Source organism: Cloeon dipterum, chromosome 2 (assembly GCF_949628265.1).
Source record: "Cloeon dipterum chromosome 2, ieCloDipt1.1, whole genome shotgun sequence".
NCBI classification, from domain to species: Eukaryota; Metazoa; Arthropoda; class Insecta; order Ephemeroptera; family Baetidae; genus Cloeon; species Cloeon dipterum.
The window spans coordinates 2,883,161-2,905,571 of NC_088787.1; the positions used below are offsets into that span (position 1 = coordinate 2,883,161).

At 42.3% G+C, this 22,411-nt stretch overlaps 2 protein-coding genes across 2 annotated transcripts in view; one reads left to right on the forward strand and one right to left on the reverse strand.

The window, feature by feature from the left end:
- Positions 1 to 5,466: 5,466 nt before the first annotated feature.
- LOC135937336 (protein yellow-like) lies at positions 5,467 to 6,580 on the forward strand. The gene is made up of 3 exons (XM_065480486.1): positions 5,467 to 5,796; positions 5,879 to 6,274; positions 6,572 to 6,580. Exons 1-3 carry the CDS (start codon positions 5,467 to 5,469, stop codon positions 6,578 to 6,580), a joined length of 735 nt encoding a protein of 244 aa, XP_065336558.1.
- A 2,319-nt stretch (positions 6,581 to 8,899) lies between these two features.
- LOC135936546 (G-protein coupled receptor moody) overlaps positions 8,900 to 22,411 on the reverse strand; it is a 43,157-nt gene continuing 29,645 nt past the window's right edge. The window contains exons 2-4 of the mRNA XM_065479398.1: positions 13,858 to 14,096; positions 11,784 to 12,244; positions 8,900 to 11,414 (exon numbers count right to left, since the gene is read on the reverse strand). Coding sequence (XP_065335470.1) covers positions 10,861 to 11,414; positions 11,784 to 12,244; positions 13,858 to 14,096 — 1,254 coding nt within the window. The 3' untranslated portion in view covers positions 8,900 to 10,860. The remainder of the gene's footprint in view (positions 11,415 to 11,783; positions 12,245 to 13,857; positions 14,097 to 22,411) is intronic.

Sequence of the window (22,411 nt, forward strand, 5' to 3'; positions counted from 1 at the left end):
ATAAACTGTTCTTTTTTTCATATCCAATCCATTTAGAAGTCCAGAGAGGATAAAAAATTCTTGCAGATACGTAACAAATTTGTTTAAAACAACTCGCAGTAATTTATTGAGGTTTGTGCCTCATTCCCAGTAACGAGAAGTTAAAAAGACCTGATAAAATAATTTTTCTCCGAAAGACAAAGCTGAACATTCACAAGCAAAGTAAAAATTTTATAAACAGATATAATTTCGTTTTTCTTTATATTTTAATCCCATTCTGCATCCAATTTTACATAAAAATTGAACAAACAGATTAACAAAAATTCAATAAGAGGGATTTTTTACTTATTAATATGTGTAATAAAATCAGAAGATATTTATATGCAACCTGGTCTACGTTTGTGTTGAGCCGGTTGCATACATTTCAAACTAGCATTCTGGTGGTTTGTACGGCTGCATTTTAACTGTTGTGCTTTATTGGCAGCACTCATTTCCGCAGAAAAAAATTTAAAAAACCCTAAATGCGCGCAGCAATAAGTAAATTGAAGAAATTATGCCTTCATCTAGATAAATTCACCCAAAATATTGAGGTGAAGGTATAGCTTACACAGGCCAGTATTTTTTTATTTTAAAAATCTATTAATAAATTTAGATATCCTGACATGAGGGAGCGGATGCAATGTCCAGCCGGATGATCTGCGCGTCTCGCTCTGGTCAAGAACCAGGAAAATGCGACACTTAATAATGCGGTGTTCGCAACCACAGCATAAACGCAGTTTGCGAGCCGCACTTGACTTTGACATCGCCTTCCCGCCGCTCCACATCGCCTATGTCCGTCGGCAAGAATACTTAACTCTCATCTGCTGCAACTAAAAAAGGTACATCAAAATTTTTTGTGCATTTTTCAGCATATAACACTTTAAAATTCCATTCCATTTTATCTGAGCTATTTAGCTCCTAAATTAGCCAAGTCGGGTAAGAGCTAAATTAATTAATTTATCTTATGTGGTTTGGCAATTAAAACTGCTGTTGGGAAAGGCATAAAACTTGCTCGGAAAGAGTAAAAAATATTACTGCGAAGCGTTTGAAGCAGGAAATTCAGTGAAATATAATGGTACTCCACCAGAACACGCATTATTCGGAAGCAACCTCAGCACATGCAGCGCTTGTTTGTGACGTCAGAGGGGAGGGGAGGGTTGACCGGCAAGCAGAGCAGGAAATGCCGATGGCGGGCTAGCTGCGGAAAGTACATTAAATTCCTGAAAGCTGCAGTTTCCGGCCATTTTAATCATGGATGGAGATTAGATTATACTAAAGACCGTCTTTGACGAAGTTTCTGAGCTCACCAATCGATTCCTGAGGGTCGAATTAGGTAAAAGGGACATTTTTCCGACCAAAAAGTGCAGCGCGACGTGGGAACTTTTTTTCCCGCCAAAAACAACATGAATGCGAGAACTGCGCATGCGTCAGAGCTGGTTTGCAGGGAGACCGCCTGTACGATTGACTTCTTTGTCACATCAAGCCAGCTCTGACGCATGCGCACTTCTCGCATTCATATTGTTTTGGCGGGAAAAAAGTTCGCACGTCCCGCTGCACTTTTTTAACGGAAAAAACCTCCAATTTAACTAATTCGACCCTCAGGAATCGATTGGTGTGCTCAGAAACTTCGTCAAAGACGGTCATATCTTTAAATAATGAAAAATGAAAGCTCAAATAATTTCCCGCCTTTTCTCTCTCTTTCTGGATATTGGAAAAACGCTTGGTCTTTTACGGCACTTTGTATTCAAATTAATATTTCTCTCCCATCTTGTTTCAAGGTCGGACATTGAAACATGCATCCTTTCTTCCTATTCCCCTTTCTGCTGGGCCTGTCCTTGACCAACGCAGTGAACTTCACCACCGTTTTCGAGTCGAATGTATTGGTTTACAACCGGACAAGGGCCATTCAAGACCTAATTCAGCCACAGTACATGGCAGTTTTTGGCGATCGGATCTTCATCAGCCTTCATAAAGCCAATTCTAACTTGGACACTTCCGTGACGAACTTGGTTTGGATGCCGACCACCGGCGCCCGGAAACTTACCCCTTTTCCATCCCGTGAATTCTATGTAAGCTTTATCCAAGAGAAGAAGAACTATACTATTAAAACATTTCCTATAGGATGCGGATACAGGGGCCTGCGGAAGTGCAATTCATTCAGCGAAGGGCTTGGAGGTGGATTCAGAAGGTCGGCTTTGGGTGCTTGACAATACAGCTTCGCGCTGTTTCGCATCAAAACTGTGGATTTTTAATTTAGCCAAAAACGATACAGTCGAAATAGTCCACGAATTTTCTCGTCAGTATAACCCTTACATTCATTTGGTTTTGGATCTGGTGCTGGACGAAACGCAGGGAGATTGGCTCGCTTATATCATTGGCGAGCGTGATACTCGAATGATCGCATTCAGCCTGAGAAGAAACATCTCGTGGCAGGTGCAGGTTGAGAGTGCTGAACGTCGGAATTTCAACGGATTCTCAGCCATCGCCCTCTCTGCCAAGGGAGAAACGAGGCAGCTGTACCTGAAACCTAGATACGCCAGAGAACTGCTTTCAGTTCCTGTGGACAGACTGAGGGCGGGAAATCGAGTCGTTCTTGCTAATGAGACACAAACGCTTGGCAAATTGGTCTATAAAATGTTGATAAACGAGATCAACGTCATGTATTTTGGCGTTTCAAATGAGGGTTACATCGCAAGCTGGAAAACTACGGAGCCCTTTGAAGAGAAGCGTTTCTACGAGGTGAGGACTATAGAAAACATAATTTTACAGGGAGATTAATTATAATTCTGCTGTTCCCGGCAAGAAATTTGATATCCGCCCTATGACACCGGGCTGTGCAAATGTATATCCTCCGGATATCCATGGATATCCACATCTTTTGGATATCCTGAAGGATATTTTTTGGATATCCTGAAGGCTAAGGATATCCTGATTGACATTTTTGGATATCCTTTAGGATATCTATTGGATATCCGGATGAAATACTTTTGGATATCCTGAAGGGCATCTTTTAGTTATCTTTTGGATGTCCTGAGGATCTCTTTTGGATATCCGGATGATATACTTTTTTACATCCTTTGGATGTATTTTTGATATCTAATTTCTTGCTTGCTGCATTGTTCTAACAAGAGTTAAAATAAATATTTCTAACAGTTTTTCCGATCGTTTATGGGTTAATTATTCTTTCGAGGCTGGAGAATCAAAGTCTACTTGGCCGTTCACCTTTGCCTTGGACTCGACCGGAACCTTTTGGATAATGGTGTTTAACAAAACTGGGAAACCGAGGTACAGGCTCCTGAAAGCCGCAGTCGGGGCCAGATCGTATCTATTTAACACCTCAACAGGTAGTTTCCTACAAATTTCCTTGAGAAAGAAAGTAAAAATGATTATTGTTTTGATTTCAGTGCCTGCTGTGTTTACACAAAACGGTGACATTGCCGGAATAACCAGAGAAAGTGACTCAGCAGGAGTTGATGGATTAAACATCGGTCTCATCTGCTTGACCGTCGTGGTTTTCGTCTCAATGGGAACGGTCATCGTTTGGTTGCTCTTGCGGTTAAAAAGACGAAATTCGCTTCCACAATCGAGAAACGACGAGCCTTGTGGAGAAACGCGAAATATCCCCGTTGAGCCAGTTGATAAATTCGAACCCGACGAGCCGCAATATGATTACGTCACTGTGCCCAGAGAGATCGAGCTGTATGAACAACCTCTAACCGCAGCAAACATCAGAGACCGCGGCAGAACGGCTCACAGTCGTGTTGTGGACGACGAGTATGACGACATCGGCCCCATACAGCCACCGGAAGTTATTTATGAAAATGTTACACCTGGACCTTCCAAATCGTCGCTTTACTTGAAAGTTGTACCCACTTAAGACCTAAAAATCACCAGCGGGGACTAGATGTGCGATAAAATTGGTTCGCACTGCGCTGATCCAAGATGGCGTCTGAATTTGGGAGACAAAAAGCTCTATATGGAATGCCGTACGAGTGTCAAGAGTTTGTTTTTACGATCCAAAAGACACAATTAGTTAAGAGTAAAAATTTAATATTGACCAAAACTTTGTTCTTTCCACGCATTCTCACGTGACCCTTTTTTCCCGCCATACTCCACGCTGGTTTATTTTAGTGTAAGCAAAATATCCTATCGAAATAAAATTTCTTTAATTTAATTCTTTGGTTTCTATTATTTGTACTTTTGACATTTATAAGGAATGAAGGATGGCCAGACTCCGCCTCGTCCCTCCTCCTGCTGGAAGTTCTGTTCATCGGCGATATAATATATGGAAATATTTATCTCTTAGTAAAATTTTCAATAATTTATCCTCTTAAATAGCATTTTATTATTTCATTAAATTGACTGAAAGTAAAATAGGGAGACTTGAACTCTCGGTTGGAACGTGTATCTTTAAATTATTGGAATTATTCAAACAAATAAACAATCTTTGAGATTTAACTGCGTCATTCTTTCACATTCTGCGGAATTCTTTCAATAAAATTAAATAACATCCGTTTTCCTTAAGTATTTCGCTCCTCTTATCTAGCAGCAGGGCGTTGTTTGACCGCAATAAAAAGGATTAATTTTAAATGCGAGTCATTATAAAGCAAAATAAGCTTCCACGCGGTTAGTAGGAAAAAAACAAGAAGTATATGCGTCACTGCGTTTGTGCAACACATCTTGCGGTTTACTGCTCCATTATATAAAAATTTCTTTACATAAAAATATGTTTTCCTGCTGCAACATTTTATTAAAATTAAATTCCTAACACAATTTATTATTTTAAAATAATAATTTAATTATTTTATTTAGAGGTGACAACCATAGCGTTCTATTATTTTTCTTTATTATTTTGGCCTACGTGCATGATTATCATCTGCGTCTCTCGCCCGCCTCAAATGAGGAAAAATGAACGACAAAAAGCGGTTTTTGTTTCCATCCTGCATGGCTTCTTATCAGGCGCTACAAAAACGCTTTCTGCGCCGCACTCGACTTTGATAAAAGGCCTCTCAAGCACGACTCACTCTCACACCATCTAAACTCTCTGCGGCGCATCAGGTACATTTCTGTTAAAAATACCGTCTTTGACGAAGTTTTTGAGCACATCAATCGATTCTCGAAGGTCGAATTAGTTAAAAGCCGGTGCGAACCTTTTTTCCCGCCAAAACAATATGCATGTATTTGCGAGGACTGCGCATGCGTGAGAGCTGGCTGGATGTGACAAAAAAAGTCATTCGAACAGGCGGTCTCTCTGCAAGTGCTCAAACCTGCTCTGACGCATGCGCAGTCCTCGCAAATACGTTCATTTGGTTTTGGCGGGAAAAAATTTCGGACGAAAAAATCCAATTTACCTAATTCGACCCTCAGGAATCGATTGGTGTGCTCAGAAACATCGTCAAAGATGGTCTTTAAGAATAAAAAAATTAACTCTCCGGTTTTCAGTCAGAAATGGCGGCTCCGCTTGTCCTTCTGACATTATTTCTGCTCGACCTGTGCTGGTGCTGCTCCTCCTCTGTCCACGTCACTTCCGTCTTCCAGTGGGACGTGATGGATTTCAACTGGCCCTCTGAGGAGAAGAGAACCAAGGCCGTGCTCGACAAAAGCTTCAAACCTGAGAGTATTAGTCCGCGATACGCGGCCGTTTTCGGCAACAGACTCTTCCTCAGCCTCTCCAAAGAAAATGGCGGCAATCCCGTGTCTCTGGCATGGCTGCCAACCAGAAGCACGTCAGCTTCAGAGCCGCCCAAACTCAATCCTTTTCCATACTGGCGAATGCACGTGAGTTTTAAATTTAATTTTCTCGTAAAATTCGTGCCACGCCCCCCTCTGTTAGCCAATCAGATTGTTTGTTGTAAAACAGGAAGGACCGAACCGCAGTGACACGATAATGCGGGCGACGGGTCTGGAAGTCGACCGACTCGGCAGGTTGTTGTGGGTGTTGGACGTGAGTTATCAAAACTCGAAATCAAAGCTCTGGATCTTCAACCTGAAGGAAAACGATGCCATCCATCTCGTGCATCAGTTTGGCGACATTTTCGGCCTGAACGACCTGGTGTTGGACGAGACGCCGGACGACTGGCTGGCCTACATCACGTATTACCTCTCCGACAACCTCATTGCTTTCAGCTTGAAGACAAATCAATCGTGGCTCGTGGAAACGCAGGGCCAGAGATTCGTCGCAATCGCCATTTCGCCTAAAAATGAGCAGATTTATCTCAGCAACCACGGCTCCAAGGAATTGTATTCGATCGGCTCGGTAGGACTCAGGAACGGAAGCAGAGCCGCAAATCCGGAGTTGATTGGAAACTGGACAGCGCAACCTTGTAGATTGGTGGTAGACAAACATGGCGGCCTGCTCGCATCCTTTTTCTACGCAAACTTCACTGCAATTTGGAATACAACACAGCCATTTCAGGAGCAAAGTTTATATGAGGTATAAAAAGGTCTTAAAATTATAGTTTTACTTTTAACCGCCGGGTGTTGAAGCTGCGCAGTAAACTTGTGCGCAACTTCCGCATGCGCAATATGTTCAGATCGCTTCTTAATTTCACAGGGAAGCTGAAACTTTTCACTGCGCATGCGTGAACCAAATTAAAACCTTCTGCGCAGTCGTATTTCCCACCGGGGTTGCGATCTGTGTTGGTTCTTGCCGGTCAAAATGGAGTCGAAGTAATGGCGGACAATGGTAGACAGTCCAGCGGCCAATTAAAAGCGTTAAAAAAGAGGCGTGCCGACCTAATAATTTCATTCCCGCGTATTTTGTTAAATTTCCATTAGCCCAATGTGCCATCTAACGGTCGATTCGCCAATTACCGGGCTAATCAGCTGTTAGTAAAGATATAACAACAACTTTGCCACCGTACTAAATGCGCGTCACGTGAATCCAGCCCCTGGAGCATTTAACACGTCTATAAATTAATTTAATTTAATTTAAACAAATTTTTAACTCTCTAAAAAATAATTTAAAATTGCGGAATAAATTTTTAAATTTATTTGGGGCTCTTGGTCAGTTTATTAACTTGTAATTTCCTCTATTTAGGTCAAGGCTGCGAATACTTACTGGCCGATTACGCTTGCCTTGGACACATCCGGAACTCTTTGGATGACGGTGCAGAGTAAAATTATGGATAAGCCGCGGTACAGGCTTCTGAAGGCCGCAGTCGGAGCCAAATTTAATGTTCCAAAAGGTAATTTTATTCAATAGTTTTTTATCTTCTTGCTATTAAATTGTCATAATTTCTCTCACCCCGGAAGCAATTAATTTCCTTTGCTCAAAAAAGAGGGCGTAACTGGTACAATTTGAAAAATTGGATTTTGGGGGCATTTTTTCTAAAAAAATTGCTATTTATTAGTAAATAACATTAATTTATATTATTTATTAGAGTTATGCAACCTGTTAGACTGACGGTTAAAGCCGGTTGCATACTCTTTTCTCCGACATTCCTGACTAAAATCCGCTAATTATAATTTCAGAGCCGAAAATAAAGAAAAATCGGAAAAATCCAACTGCTTGTGTGCATCTTGAAGAGCGCAACTGTTCCTTCACCAATGGAAGTGACCAATTTCGAGAAAATCACAAAAACAGGAGCTCTATCAACGTTTTACCCATAATTCTGATCTGCTTGGCCGTCATCATCATCGTTTCAATAGCAATTCTCATTGCGTATTTCCTCGCGCGGGCAAAAAAGCAACGAAACTCGGCCGACCTGCCGAGATTCCACGAGCTGCAACAAATGATTGAAATTCCTTTAAATGCTGCCCGTCCTCCGTCTCCGGGGCTCTACGAAACGCCGAAATCTCGTTCTTCTGACGACAATAAGATCAGAGAATTCAAACCCTGCCCCACGGTGGCGGAGATCATGGACCGATTGGGGCCGCCGCCTCCCATCCCGACGAGTGAGTACGACGACGTCGGCCCTCTGGAGCCGCAACCGGAAAATCTGTACGTCCTAGCAGGACCTTCCAGGTCGTCGAACTACCTGAGAATCTTGCCCAGTGTAGATCGACCCCAGGATTTGAGCTATTGACGCCATTTGTTTAAAAAAAATGGATTTTTGGGATTTTATCAAATAAAAATGGCGTCAATAATTCACTTCAGGGGCTTTTTATAATTTTTAATTTAATAAATATAAACATATTCATGTTTTTAACTACAAAAATTCGACAATTTTATTGAATTTTTAATTGGGTAATTTTTTAAACACGTTAAAAAAGAAAATGAGATTCTAGATTAGACGAAATTTGTGCGAGAATGGTAAATTTGAGAAAAATTTGCACAGTAGGAAAAAAACTGGAAATTTAATCAGCTTTCTGAATAAAGGCAGTTTTTGTGGCTACTTTCAACTGCTGAATTTTAATCAGGCCAAACACAAACCCATTTCAAAAATCTGCAATTTTTGAATAAATACAAAATATCTTTCAAGACTCTAAAGTATCATTTTTTATCTTCTCACTATTTAACTTTCGCAATTTTTCTCTTCCAGGAAGCAATTAATTTCCTTTGCTAAAACAGTTTCCCTTTTTACCCGCAATTTAAAATTCAACAAATCAGATTAATTTTGATTACTCGTCGTGGCCTCAAATCCATCCAACCCCTAATAATTTAAATAATTAATCATAAAGCGTGACAGCAGCTTGCATCTCCGAGATGTTCCGGGATGACGTGGGTCTCTTTCTTGCGCTCGGCATACATATAATATTTTCTCTCACCTTTCTGCGAGCAGAGATTAATGATGCAAATCAGCAGCGTGTCGTCATCTTCCATTAGCGCTGCGCAAACACTCAATCGATCCGGCAGACGCAAATCCATCACGCCTCGCAAATCACACACCAATTAATCTGCATATAATTCCTCCAGAAAACAAAAAAACAACAATTGTCTCGTTTTATGCAACGAAGGATTTATTTCGTAATCTTTGATGCACACTTATGAGTAACTTGAACGTTTTTGGTAACATTATAGCGTCACTAAACTCTGAAATTGTTTGTTTTCCGTCTTTGGCATCAACAAAACAAAAAAAGAAGCAATCGATTCCAAAATGGCGGCGATGCGAATCTAGCGTCACTTCTTCCAGACTACAGCAGGAACGTTGCGTGATTGTGGTTAACAATACCGTATTTTTTTCTTATTAAATTACACTACGCGAAGATAGAGAGAGAGAGAGAGAGAGCGAAAGCTGAGTTAAAAACACGACTAATTTCCCAACGAAAACAACTCTCCCTTCCGGCGGTAATACATATTATATCTATATTTTTATATTTGCAACAGTAAAGTCGTAGTTTTATTTTTATACAGTTGGCGTCTTGAACCGTGTAAAACGCTTAATATTTAGCAAATGTTCGCTTTTGGACATTCATCACAGATAAATCACTTCTCTGAAAATGCAGCACTCTCTCGCATTTATTTATTTAATTTAAAGTTATTGACTTGTCATTTTGCGCAGCGTGCACAGGGAGTTTGACAGCTGGGTTTTTCATTTTTTATTTATTTCTCGCGGACACGCACGAAACCTTGAACACAGTTATAAATAATCCAGCGTTCACATCAAACTCTGAGATCTTTTGAAAGTGAAAGGGAAAAATCCGCCTCTTTTCCAGGTAGAGGAGAACCTTTCCCTTTCGGCTCAGATATTAAACTCTAAAACTTCGATTCGAAAATAAAAAAGCGGTGTGTTCTTTTCCGGAGGCTCAGGTCGGAAAAGGTTATTTTCAATTCAACATTCAGCGCAAATAAATAAAACTGACTTCAATGGAACCAGCATGCTCCATTCATTACGAAAATAGGGGAAGTGAATTAAGGTTGGAGGGGAGGTTGGCGTGGCCGTCGGAATCTTGTCACAGAAGGGACAAAAATATCGTCTCTAGGCTCAAGAGGAGAGGCGAAACGTATTTAAGAGCGTAAAGAGAGTTTAAACCTTCTTTCAGGTTGGAGGGGAGGGAGAGATTGACCCTTGAAATCAGACGAAGGGTATTGATACTACAGAGTCGAGTGGGAGGTATGATTGACCTTGAGAGAAGACCAGGGAAGTTTTTTCAGTTTCATCTCAGGTTGAAGGGGAGGTTAAACTGTCAATTAGAATCTTGAAAATTCGCCCAAAGGTTAAAATAGGAGAGAACAAATTAATTATTTATTATTACACAGCTTTAATCAACCAAAGGGGCACAATCTTAGTCTTATTTCAGGTTGGAGGGGAGGGAGAGAATAACCCTTGAAATCAGACGAGGGGTTTTAATATTGCATAGCCTTTGAAGAAGGCCAGGGAAAGTTTTTTCAGATTACTCAGGTTGGAGGGGAGGTTTAACTGGCAAAAAAGTCTTGAAAAATCGTCCGAAGGTTAAAAAAAGGAAAAGACTCAGGTCTATGGGAGGGAGAGAACGACCTTTGACAGCAGCAGGGTCTTGTTAGTGCAGAGGATCTTTACTAGTTGTGGGGAGATGTTTATAGCACCTGTCAAGAAAGCACTTCAGTCTTCTCTCAGGTTAGAGGGGAGGGTAAACTGGCCATTAGGGAATCATCCTGTCATAACAGGGTAACTTAAACCAAAGAGTTTAGGTCGCAGGAGAAGTGTCCAGTCAATAAGCAATTCTCTTCTCAAGCTTCTCAGGTGAAAGGTAATAGGGGAAGTGCGGTAACTTGCAACAATTAGAAAACACAGGTCAGAGGGGAGGGGAACAGAGTCTTCTAGAGAGCAAAAACGGCCATGGTGGTGAGTTTTTTGAGTCTCAGGTCGGAGGGGAAGGCTAGGCAGGGCGGAGGGACTAGCAGTGGGGGGTGGGCGTGGCCCTGCGGAAGCTGAGCACGCGGCTGACGACCGAGGAGGAGGCGTCGAGCCGCGGCGGGCGTCATGCCCGCTGGGAGACGCTGCGGCTGGGCCCGTGGTGGGGCCCTGGGGCCTCGGCGGCCCACTCGGCCCCCCGGCGGCACATGAGCAGGTTCTTGTAGGCCTGGCGGTACTCGGAGCTCATCACCACGTAGATGACCGGATTGGTGCACGTCGTCAGGTAGATGAGCATGTAGCTGAGCAGGTTCAGGTCGCGCAGCTCGGACGCCTTGAAGGTCTTGGTCAGGGTGATGGGCAAATAGCACACCAGGAAGCACACGAAGATCACCAGGATCATCTTCAGCAGCTTCTTGTCCTTGGCGGTCATCTTGCCCGGCTGCGGCGGCGCCGTCGACGTCGTGGCCGACGTCCGGCGCCGCCGTCGACTCCGCCGCAGCACCGACGCCAACTGCGACAGGGCCGACGTCACCGTCGCCGCGGAGGTCGTCCGCTCACGCCGGCCTGGAGTGGGCGACGGCGTCGCCGAGCGATCTGGGGAAGGACCGCCGTCGTCATCGGCGCCGCCACACGCGTCGACGCCGGAGGTCGACTGCTCCTCCATGCGAAACGCTTTGCCTGAAAGCAAAATTTACGTTTTCTTTGGTGTATAAGATCATAAAGTAGTCATTTTTAATTTCAACAAGGCAAAATGAACGTTCAATTGCCCCGCCCACTTTTGTATCCCTCTACAGAGTCAGCTGATCGAAGTAGCATCGCTTAGAGCTAACTTCACTTCGATCAGCTGACTCGTGTGCGCGATGCAGAGGGATACAAAAGAGGGCGGGGCGTAAACTTGGGTCATTTTTCTTCAGCTCAAACGCGAATGAATTATCAAAAATAAATTTTGGACGCCATTTTATATCAGAAAATTCTTAGCAGCGTTCTGGCCGCCATTTTGAAGTTTTAAAAATTCAAGATGGCGTAGGAAAAGTGTAAGAATTTTACCTGGTAGCTGAAGTCGCATGGGCGTGAGGAAGGAGTTGCTGCGGGGGGCGTGGTCCGAGTGTCCGTTGGCGTCGGCGAGGCTGCTGAGCCCGAGGGCCGAGTCATCGGAAGCGAGGCGGCACGTGACGGCCGACACCTCCGCCGAGCGTGGCGCTAGTGGGCCGGTGGTGGCGTTGGCGTTCGCAGGGGGCGCGCGGCGCGAACGCAGCGCCGTGCGGCGGACGATGTAGAAAATGCGTGCGTAGCAGACGACGATGGCGGCGCACGGAACTACGAATCCGACTATGAAAAGGAACTCTTTGGGCGAGCTGCCGTTTTCGTCCGGCAGAATGCTGCAACTGCCGATCTGCGTGTCCAGCCCGAAGCGGCCCCACTCGCCCAAAAGCGTCGGAATCAACGCCCCGAACCCCGTCACCCACGTCGTCGCCACCATCAGCGCCAGGTACCGACGCTTGTACAGCCTGCGAACAGAACAAACGGGTGTTAAGGAAAATCCAAGATGGCGGGAGAACGTAAATAATTGGCATATATATCTAAAATGGTGGATAGGAGTACAGAAATAGGCCATGATCCCTGGTGATTACGTTTTAGCCATTTTTAATTGTAATTCCTATTAAGAAATTCAAAATGGTGGATGTCAAATAAAAATATCAGAATTCGAATCTCTAAAATCGGCCATTTTGGATTTAAAAATTCCCCTATTGAACATGTATAAACGAAAATAGTGGCAATTAAATTTTAAAAATGGCGGATGGGTTGTTCGGAAGCCCAAAATTTTAAAATGGTGGATTAATCAACTCATAATACCCGAAGGTGGGAGGATTTTTTTTGTAGAATCCGGAGGTTTTCACGCAGCGGGGGCGCACGGGCCCCGCTTTAAAGGGCCCATTCGACGCAGAATTTTACCACGAGTCCAACCAACAATGGATTTTGACTGTACGACCCATAGGAGCTGAGTTATTAATTTTTAAATGTTAAAAAACGTGAATTGGACATTACAAAATTTCGGTTTTTGGGGCCCAGCTGCGGCCCTGTGGGCCCAACGGCGATGATTTCTGCACCAGTAGACGCCCCTCGGTGCGGCACAAAATCTCATGTTCAGTTTTTCAAAATTTGACCATTTTTCGAATTTCTACGATTTTTGAATGCCCGAAATTCTGAAAAGCTCAATATTTTAGAAAAATCTTAATAATTCGGCGGATTGATGGATTTCAATTCACAAGATCTTAAATGAAAGGTCTCACTGAGCTCTATCACCTGACCAACCCTGATGACCTTTTTCAGGGTACCCCACCCTGAAATCAGTCCCAAAGCCACTTTTCGCGACTTTTCCAACGCCATGTTCATCCATTTTAGATGATTTTTAATGTCAGCCATGATGCACTTTTACATCTCCTTCAATTCATCCCTCAAAATCCATCATCTCCAAAGTTAATAATTTAATAAAAAAGCCGCCGTCAAGTGTCTGATCATAAAAAATGGGGCTGGTGATGAGCATTGCACCGGAAAGATTGAAAAATGTTCTTTTGTTAAGGGGAACGACCTCGTTGGGCCGTCGTACGCGAGTTATAATGCAATCGGGGGGCGGAAACACAAAGTTATCCTTGTCAGCGGCGGCGGCGGCGGCGGCGGCGAAAAACGGCCAAAGAATAAGTCGCAACTTTTGCGCGAGCCGAGCAAACTTGGCGAGCGGCTTTTTTCGCGGCCGACTTTTGCTCTCGAGAGAAAGAGAGATTAGGTCGGAACGGGGTCAAACGCGCGGCAACAAAAATGGCAAGACGAATCGCTTGTTCTCTCTCGCCAAATGACCGATCGCTTTTTCCCTTCGTGCGAATAAATATCAGCGTCGTTGTGAACGAGACTAAACGTCGACCTGGATCAAAGCTGGACGTGGAGACGTGGAGAAGGGAAAAAATGGGTTTTTTTCTTAAAGGAACATTCGACTTCGGATAAAATTTTCATTATTTTACCTCAAAATGATAAAAAAAACGGCAAATTTTCGCAATTTCCGCAAAACATGTATTTTAAACGCACAAAAGTGATAAGGAGGAAAAGGGAGGAGGTTGAAACCCACCTTGGATAGAGTTGAGGGTGTCCGATCATGACGTAACGGTTGAGGGTGATGGCCAGCACCGTGAAGAGCGAGACGGCGACCAGTCCGTACCTCAGCAGCGGCAGCAAAACGCACAGCAGGTGGCCGTGGCGCCACGCTCGCTGGTAGAACAGCGACGCCACCAGCGGCAGGTTGAAGCAACACAGCATCAGGTCCGACACGCTCAGGTTGATGATGAACACTGCTGTCGCGTTCCGAACCTGAACAACAGAAGGAAAAATATCTAAGTAAGAGTCCATAAATCCAAGATGGCGGGATTTTAAAATTTTCAACGGGGCCTGATTCAGATATGGCGGAAATTTACAAACGGAAATTAATATTTTTGTTGTTATTTCTTTAGTAACAGCTGATTAGCCTGGTAATTGGCCAATCGACCGTTAGATGGAACATCAGACCGATGAAAATGCAACAAAATACGCGGGAATTGAATTATTAGGTCGGCACGCCTCTTTTTTGACGCTTTTGATTGGCCGCTGGACTGTCTCCTGATTGGCCTCCACTATTTCGACGCCATTTTGACTTTTGACCGGCGGGAAACCAACACAGATCGGAACTCGGACCCCGGTGGGAATTACGACTGCGCAGAAGGTTTTAATTTGAGTCACGCATGCGCAGTGATGAGTTTCGGCCTCCCTGTGAAATCAAGAAGCGATCTGAACATACTGCGCATGCTTCAGATGCGCACAAGTTTACTGCGCAGCTTCGAAACAGGCGAATATTCAAACAACTATTGATACGTTAATTCAAGCGTGAAAGGAACCGAATTTCGGTTACTGCGTGGATTTATTTGGTTCTACGATGGAACCGGATGGTTTTGGTCCTGATTAAAATTTTAGATCCGTTTTGAAGGGACCGTCCGGTCCATCGTGGGACCAAACATTTCGCGGGACCGTTTTTGTTGTTTTAAATTTGTGAATTTAGGAAATTTGCCGATTGTGAATTTATATCTTAATTCAACAATGCCATAAATAAATTTAAAAATAAACTCAAGATGGCGTCTAGCTAATTCCACCTTAAAAAAAATAGTTTCAAATATTGGATTTAAGGTTCGAAATGAATTTTCTTTGACAAAGTCCTTTAATAAAATGACGCAATAAGAGTTGCAAATCTCAGTTTGAGTTTCTCCTTAATTAAAACTATAGCAGCCTTTCGCGACTTTTCGGCAAGACGCGAGACGAGCTATATATTTTTTTCCTTTGGTGTGTTTGCTTACTTTCGCGCCGGCAGTTTGTTGAAAGCTTTCGCCGCAATTGCCTCTCGAAATAAATAAATCCGGTGAAAGAGTGAGGGAAAAGGCAGCCGAGCGGAAATTTGCTGCTGCTTTCGGCAGAAAATCCATTTTTATTGTCGCCGCAGACCTCGACTGGAGCGATCAAAAATTATTGCAGCCAAAAGCGCTACACACACACGGCAATTCTTTCTGAGAAACCGCAAAATCACTACGCGGAATAAAGCTTGAATAATGAAAATCGGTTTTCGTGCATGTCGAATTAAGGCAATTGAATTAAAAATGTTTTTTCGCGTTATTTGGGGGTGCGAAGGGGACAATAAGGGTTGATTGGTGTTTTGGTGAGTGTCGTAAAGGTGTGTGCGTCGGCTGGCAATAAAAGGCGCCCCAGTTTTTTGTTGCCGAGCCGCAAGGACGGAGAGCGCAGCGTGAAATTAAAAGTCTCTTTCGATGCCGCTCTCGGAATTGCTGCTATAATGGCAAAGGTGCATTTCAACGACGCAACAACAAGTTTCTTTGAGAGAGCATTCGGCTCTTCCGTAACGTCGCTCAAAGCGAACAAAGCAATGACTTCTTTTTCTCAACTGCGCGCAAACAATTTCCGGCGCGGAAAAGAGTGAAGGAAAAAAATAAAGTGGAATAAAAACTGCTTATTTATTCTAGAACGTTCTCTTGTGCGCTCGGTTTTTTTTAAATTCAAGGTTATTTTTTTAATTAGAAGCGTTGCACAACGTTTTTCTATGGATAAAAGTGAAATAAAAAATACAGGCTTTATGTAGATCTAATATTTACATTCTCTTTTAAGAGGATAGTATTTAATATTGTCATTCGTCTACCACTAAATCAAATCTAAAAAATATTGGACATTTTTGTTGTTATATTTATTCTAAATATATACTATTTTAATTTATGGCCTAAATTGTGATGAAAATTTGTTAGAAATTATTAAAAAATATATATTTCTTTGAAATAATAAACAAATCCTCTTCCCACATTATTTAAAAATATATCATTTCATTAAAAACCGTCTTAGACGAGATTTCTGAGCACACCAATCGATTCCTGAGGGTCGAATTAAAGCGAAAATCGAAGCTAATTACCTCGATTCACGAATTTACGGCCTGCTTTTTTATCTCTAGCAAAATATCATCAATTTCACTTAAGAGAATTAATTTAATTTCATCGTTTATGGTTGAATAAGTTGGTAGTAGTCATAATTAGTCATTTAAATTTTTTAAAAAATAGTTTTCGCAAAGCTACAGCTGAAAAATTATTTTTTTTTAAATTCAGATCGCAAATTATTCTGGTTAACACAATAATATTCAATTTTTCAAATGACCTACATTTTAATCAATAAACAGCTGCGTGAAATTTAAATTTTCCCCGCTTTAGATAAGCAGAAACACGCCTATTTCGCCTTTTAGCGTGGGAGCGTGGAGGGCTGGCTGGATGCGCATTTGTGTTTCTATTTTTGGCTCAAGCGGCAAATAATGTTGTAACAAGGAAATAATTTTCGCGCTTAATATACCGCGACGCAAGACTCAGCATCTGAATTAAGCTAATCCCGAGGCGCGCGTTTAAACCGGCTCTGCGCCACCGCGAAGCAAATAAGTGCTGTAAACTCTCGTTAACAAACTCTCAGAGTCGGCATCTTTTCAAGTTTGCAATTCTTAAAATAAAGAATAAAATCCTACGGGGGCTGGATTCACACGACGCGTAGATATGGCGTCTGGAAGATTATGGCGGGAAATTCTTTACTAACACCTGATTAGCCCGGTGATTTGCGAATCGACGGTTAGATGGCACATCAGGCTAATGGAAATGTAAAAAATACGCAGAAATGAAATTATTAGGTTGGCACGCCTCTTTTTTGACGCTTCTGATTGGCCGCTGGACTGACTCCTGATTGGCCTCCATTATTTCGACTCCATATTGGCTTTTGACTGGCGGGAAACCAACACAGATCGCATCCCGGTCCCCCGGTGGAAATTACGACTGCGCAGAATGTTTTAATTTGGGTCAAGCATTCGCAGTGATGCGTTTTGGCCTCTCAGTGAGATGAAGAAGCGATTTGAACATACTGCGCATGCTTAAGTTGCGCTCAAGTTTACTGCGCAGCTTCAAAATGAGCGAATTTTTCAAGCTGATTGATTTAACAAAAAATAAGTTATGTCTCCTGATTGGCCTCCATTTTTTCGACGCCATATTGACTTCTGACCGGCGGGAACCAACGCAGATCGTAATCCAGACCTCCAGTGGGAATTACGCCTGCGCAGAAGGTTTTAATTTTGGTCAAGCATGCGCAGTGATGAGTTTCAGCCTCCCTGTAAGATGAAGTAGTGATCTGAACTTACTGCGCATGCTTAAGATGCGCACAAGTGTACTGCGCAGCTTCAAAATGCGGGAATATTCATACAACTATTAAAATTCAACGCCATATTTACGTCTGACCGGCGGAAATCGACACAGATCCCCGATGGAATACACGTAGACGGTGTCTCGCGACATTCGATTATTGTTTGCTTAGCACAAAAAATTGCAAACCGATTTTTTTGTATCCGTGGCGGCTCGTGTGCTCAAGAGTCACAAACTTTTTACGACTGCAAAAACAATAAAAGAATTTAGTGGCAGTAAATTTTTACGGCTGCCTCCATTAATTTTTCCTAATTTAGAACAAACAAACTATTCCTGGGAGGGTGTGCCGCGCGCCCTTCGAGACCCGTAAATAAAACCAGGTGATGATTTTTTTTTTTGTTTAATCAAAGCAATCAATCAAAAATAATTAATCGTGTCGGAAGCAGAGAAAAAAGTGGGAGGAAGCATGCTGTTGTTGTTGTTGTGCGTTATTTGGCGGCTTGTTTGGCGCTTGTTTCGCCTTGCGGGCGGGCGGTTGTTTTTAATGCTCAGTGAGTCGGCGGCGGCGATTACGCGATCGTGTTTGATGCGAATTCGGCTCATCCATCACTGCATGGCCGACGTGCGCCAGATTGATGATTGCCACGCGCTTATTTCTTCCTTCGCGAGGCATTAACGCCCGCCGTCACACAGAGACGAACCATATAAGAGCCTCCCCAAACGACCGCGGCCAATTGCCACCCCCGCACCACCGGCCCCGCCATCGATCCGCGCCCGCTCGTTAGCAAACCAAACACTACTTCCCAAGCTTCCTCCTTCAATTTTCTAAATTTGAGTGATTTTATTATTTAAAAAATTATATTTCATGAAAAGTAAATAGAAACGACTAATAAACCGATTATTCCAATTTTACTGATTACGCCCCCTTTTTGAGCAAAGGAAATTAATTGCTTCAGGGGTGAGAAAAATTATGTAAATTAAATTGTGACGAGATTAAAAATAGTGCTTTTGAGCTTTGAAAGTTATTTTTTATTTTTTTAAAAAGTAGCAGATTTTTGAAAGGGGTGTGTGTTTAGCCTGATTAAAATTCAGCAGTTGATAACAGCGCCAAAAACTGCCGAAATTCAGAAAGCTGATTAAATTTCCAGTTTATTCCTATTGAGCAATTATTTTCAAAATTATAATTTTCGCACAAAATTCGTCTGAAAATTTTAACTGGCCGTTAAAGAACCTTTAATTTTTTTTGGAAAATTAGAAATACCCAAAATTGAGTTAATTTGTTCGAAAATCATCTCAAAATATTTCATTTTTTATTTTAAAATTTAAAAGATACGCAAATTTCAAAATTTTCTTGTAATAAAAACGTAATTAAAATGCAAAATTCAAAATTTCCCGCCACTGAATAGCTGCGACTGCAGCGCCTCTAGTTGTCAGGTGTGTTTAGAAAGGAGTTAAGTAAATTTTCTTAAGTTCTTGATACCTTTTTACAAAGAAAATAATATTTTTAGTAACACAATTACTAAATCTTTCAAGGAAACATATTAAGGTCACTTCACGTCTCATTTTGCGCCGATAAGAGGAATTTAAAGCCCTCGCGAGTTGAGAAAATCGTCGTAGCGAGAGCAATTGGACGCAGAGCGATGAGGCTCGCGAGACCGATTTTCCGCTGATTATGCCTTCAAAGACAAAGAGAAAATCGAATTGATGCAAATGTGCGGACAAATGCACAAAACTTACCCTCGCAAGTCGATCGCAACCCTTGCAATTTTCTTTTCCATTTATTTTTTTTTGTGTTTGCCTTTTGAAAATCAAAAGTACACAAAGTTTCACGACCCCGCATGTTTTTTAGGGGAAAAAACGCCCATCCATCGAATATATGTGTGTATTCAGGACGAAAAGCGATAAAAAAAGGCCGAACATACATGCTGAGAACTTTGTGATCGGATTTTCTGCTCTCGCTGCAGCTGTGTTGCAGCTCTCGCGCTGGAAAATGTGTTTAGTCGGGCACAATTTCCATTCGGCGTGCCGAGCAGAAAAGCAACTTTTGCGGTCACGTTCGACACTCGGCTTTTGCCAGGAATTCGCCTCAAGTTCGCTCTCGCTGTTTATTAACCAAGCAATTTCGCCCGGCGCGCAGACTGAACTTTTGCCACAAATTTAGTTAGAAATAATATTTGGGCGTGCGGGAAATGCCTCCGCGTCTGGGTCAGTCATTAAGGATTCAAGATGGCAGCCTTTTCGACTAATTAACTAATTTTGTGAACGAAATTTTGCGTGGAGATGCTTTTCCTTGGTTAAAGACTGTCTTTGACGAATATTCTGAGCCCACCAATCGATTCCTGAGGGTCGAGATAGGTAAAGTGGATGTTTTTCCGACCAATAAGTGCAGTGCGACGCGTGAACCTTTTTCCCGCCAAAATATTATGAACGCATTTGTGACAAGTGCGCATGCGTGAGAGCTGGCTGGATGTGACAAAGAAGTCATTTGTACAGGTGGTCTCTCTGCAAGTGATCAAACCAGCTCTCACGCATGCGCAGCTCTCGGAATTACGTTTATTTTGTTTTGGCGGGAAAAACGTTCGTGCACTTTACGGTCGGAAAAATGTCCAATATACCTAATTCGACCATCAGGAATCGATTTGAGTGCTCAGAATCTTCGGAAAATACGATCTTTAACGGAAAATATCGTTTTTTCTGCGGAAAATTGTCCTAAGATAATTTTAAAATCCCTGCCCATCGTCCAGACGAGTCACCTGATCACAGTGACGTTATTAAATGCTGGAAATTAAATTATTATCCAACTTCAGTCCAATCAAATGACCCGTATGCGCACAGCACTGCATTAAAAAAGGGGGCGTCGGACAAATTTCCGCGGCAAGAACGATTTTTAAGTTTGAATTGGATTTGTTTCATCAAGACCATTTGAATTAACACCAAATTCAGGGTCAATGGTATTTTTCTTAGAACAATTTTTGTTTTTCAGAATTTTATTTAAATAATTGCAATTGTTATAATGCTTAAAATCGTTGTATTAGCGGGAAAACATCCAATTAACCTAATTTTACCCTCAGGAATCGATTGTTGCGCTCAGAAACTTCGTAAAAGACGGTATTTTAAGCGAAAATCGAAGCTAATTACCTCGATACGCAAATTTACGGCCAGCTCTTTTTATCTCTCGCGCGTTAAATGAAAAAATCCAAGCACGTAACTGCAAATTGAAACTTTTATCTCACAATATCCATTTTTCAACAGAGAAAATAAATATTTAGAGAGAAACAAAAAAGGAAAATCAGATGTGCAGATAATTGCGGAATTTGGCAGGAGTTGGGCGCCGGCTTTTTGCGTCGGAAGTCGGAAAGGTTGCCGGGAAAGAAGAAAGAAAGAAAGTTGCGTGCGTCGGCGTCTGCGGCAATAAAAGCGCTTTTTCGCGCACACAGATAGATGTATATCATATCTGGCTTTATTTGCCTCGCCGCGCCGATCGTAAAAAGCTAATTCCGATCGAGTGTTTTAATTCCATCGACTCTGCTTTTATTGCCGCGCGCAGCCGCCCCGCACCGAAGCGAATTCAATAATTGCACCTCCGCAATTCCATTTCGCATTCACGCATCGCCAACTCTGCGCTTTCGCAATCTCCGCAAATTGGACACGTTAATTTTGACGCATCCATTTATCAGAGGGGGAAAAATCCAGCAGAGATTGATTTTTTATTTCATTTCTTACTGATAAAATTGATTTTTAATAATTAATAATTAAATCTTTAGGACCAAAGAGTCTACAATTTATTTATAAACATTTTTCCATATAAAATTTAATTTTAAAAATCAAAAATCGAATTTTCAAGTCCATTTGAATTGAGAAAAAATAAAAAATAAATTTCCTGTCACTTGTTGCTAAAAAATACTAATTGTCGAATGCGGGGGAGAAGTGTGGCGCCAGCGGGCGAATGTTTTGGTTGCAAAACGCGATTAAGGCCGAGAGTTAATGCGCTCGTGTCGGGGCAGGCAGAGGATGAGAAAGCCGTTTGTTTCCTTTTCCACCAGATTAAACTGGAAGCGAGCGAGCGGCCAGATGCGGACTTCTTGGCTCTCTCGCTGCTCCTTTTAAACTCGAATGAAAAGCGAAATTGTTCTGTCAAAGCTGTGCGCACGCTCTATTTATTTGCGTGCTCTCTGCCATGTCCTTTAATCGTTATTCTACACAGTTTATACGTCGCTTTCTGCACTTTATGGCCGTTGCAAAGAAGCTGTCTTAAAGGAAAATCACAAAAGAAAGAATTCATTCCGCCATATTGAAAAAACATCGATAAAATGGCTAATTTCCTCGGTTTAATTTTTTTAATGAGCTCTTTAATTCAAAATGGTGGTTTAAAGGCACGATTGACGCCATTTTTATTTTTAATGTGACTCTAGAACTATCATCCGGGGGTCTTGTTGCGATCTGTGTTGGTTACCGCAAGTAAAATTAACGTTTTTATAGTTGAATCTAGTAAACTTGAAAAATTCGCTCATTTTGAAGCTGCGCAGTAAATTTGAGCGCAACTTAAGCATGCGCAGTATGTTCAGATCGCTTCTAACACTCACAAGGAGGCTTAACCTCATCATTGCGCATGCGTGACCCAAATCAAAACCTTCTGCGCAGTCGCAATTCCCACCGGGGGGCCAGGTAGCGATCTGTGCTTGTTCCCACCGGCCAGAAGTCAAAATGGCGACGAAATAATGGAGGCCAATCAGGAGAGACATAACTCGTTTTTAGTTAAATCAGTCAGCTTCATAAATTCGCCCAATTGGAAGCTGCGCAGTAAACTTGTGCGCATCTTAAGCATGCGCAGTACGTTCAGATCGCTTCTTCATCTCACTGAGAGGCTAAAACTCATCACTGCGCATGCGTGGCCAAGATTAAAACCATCTGCGCAGTCATAATTCCCACCGG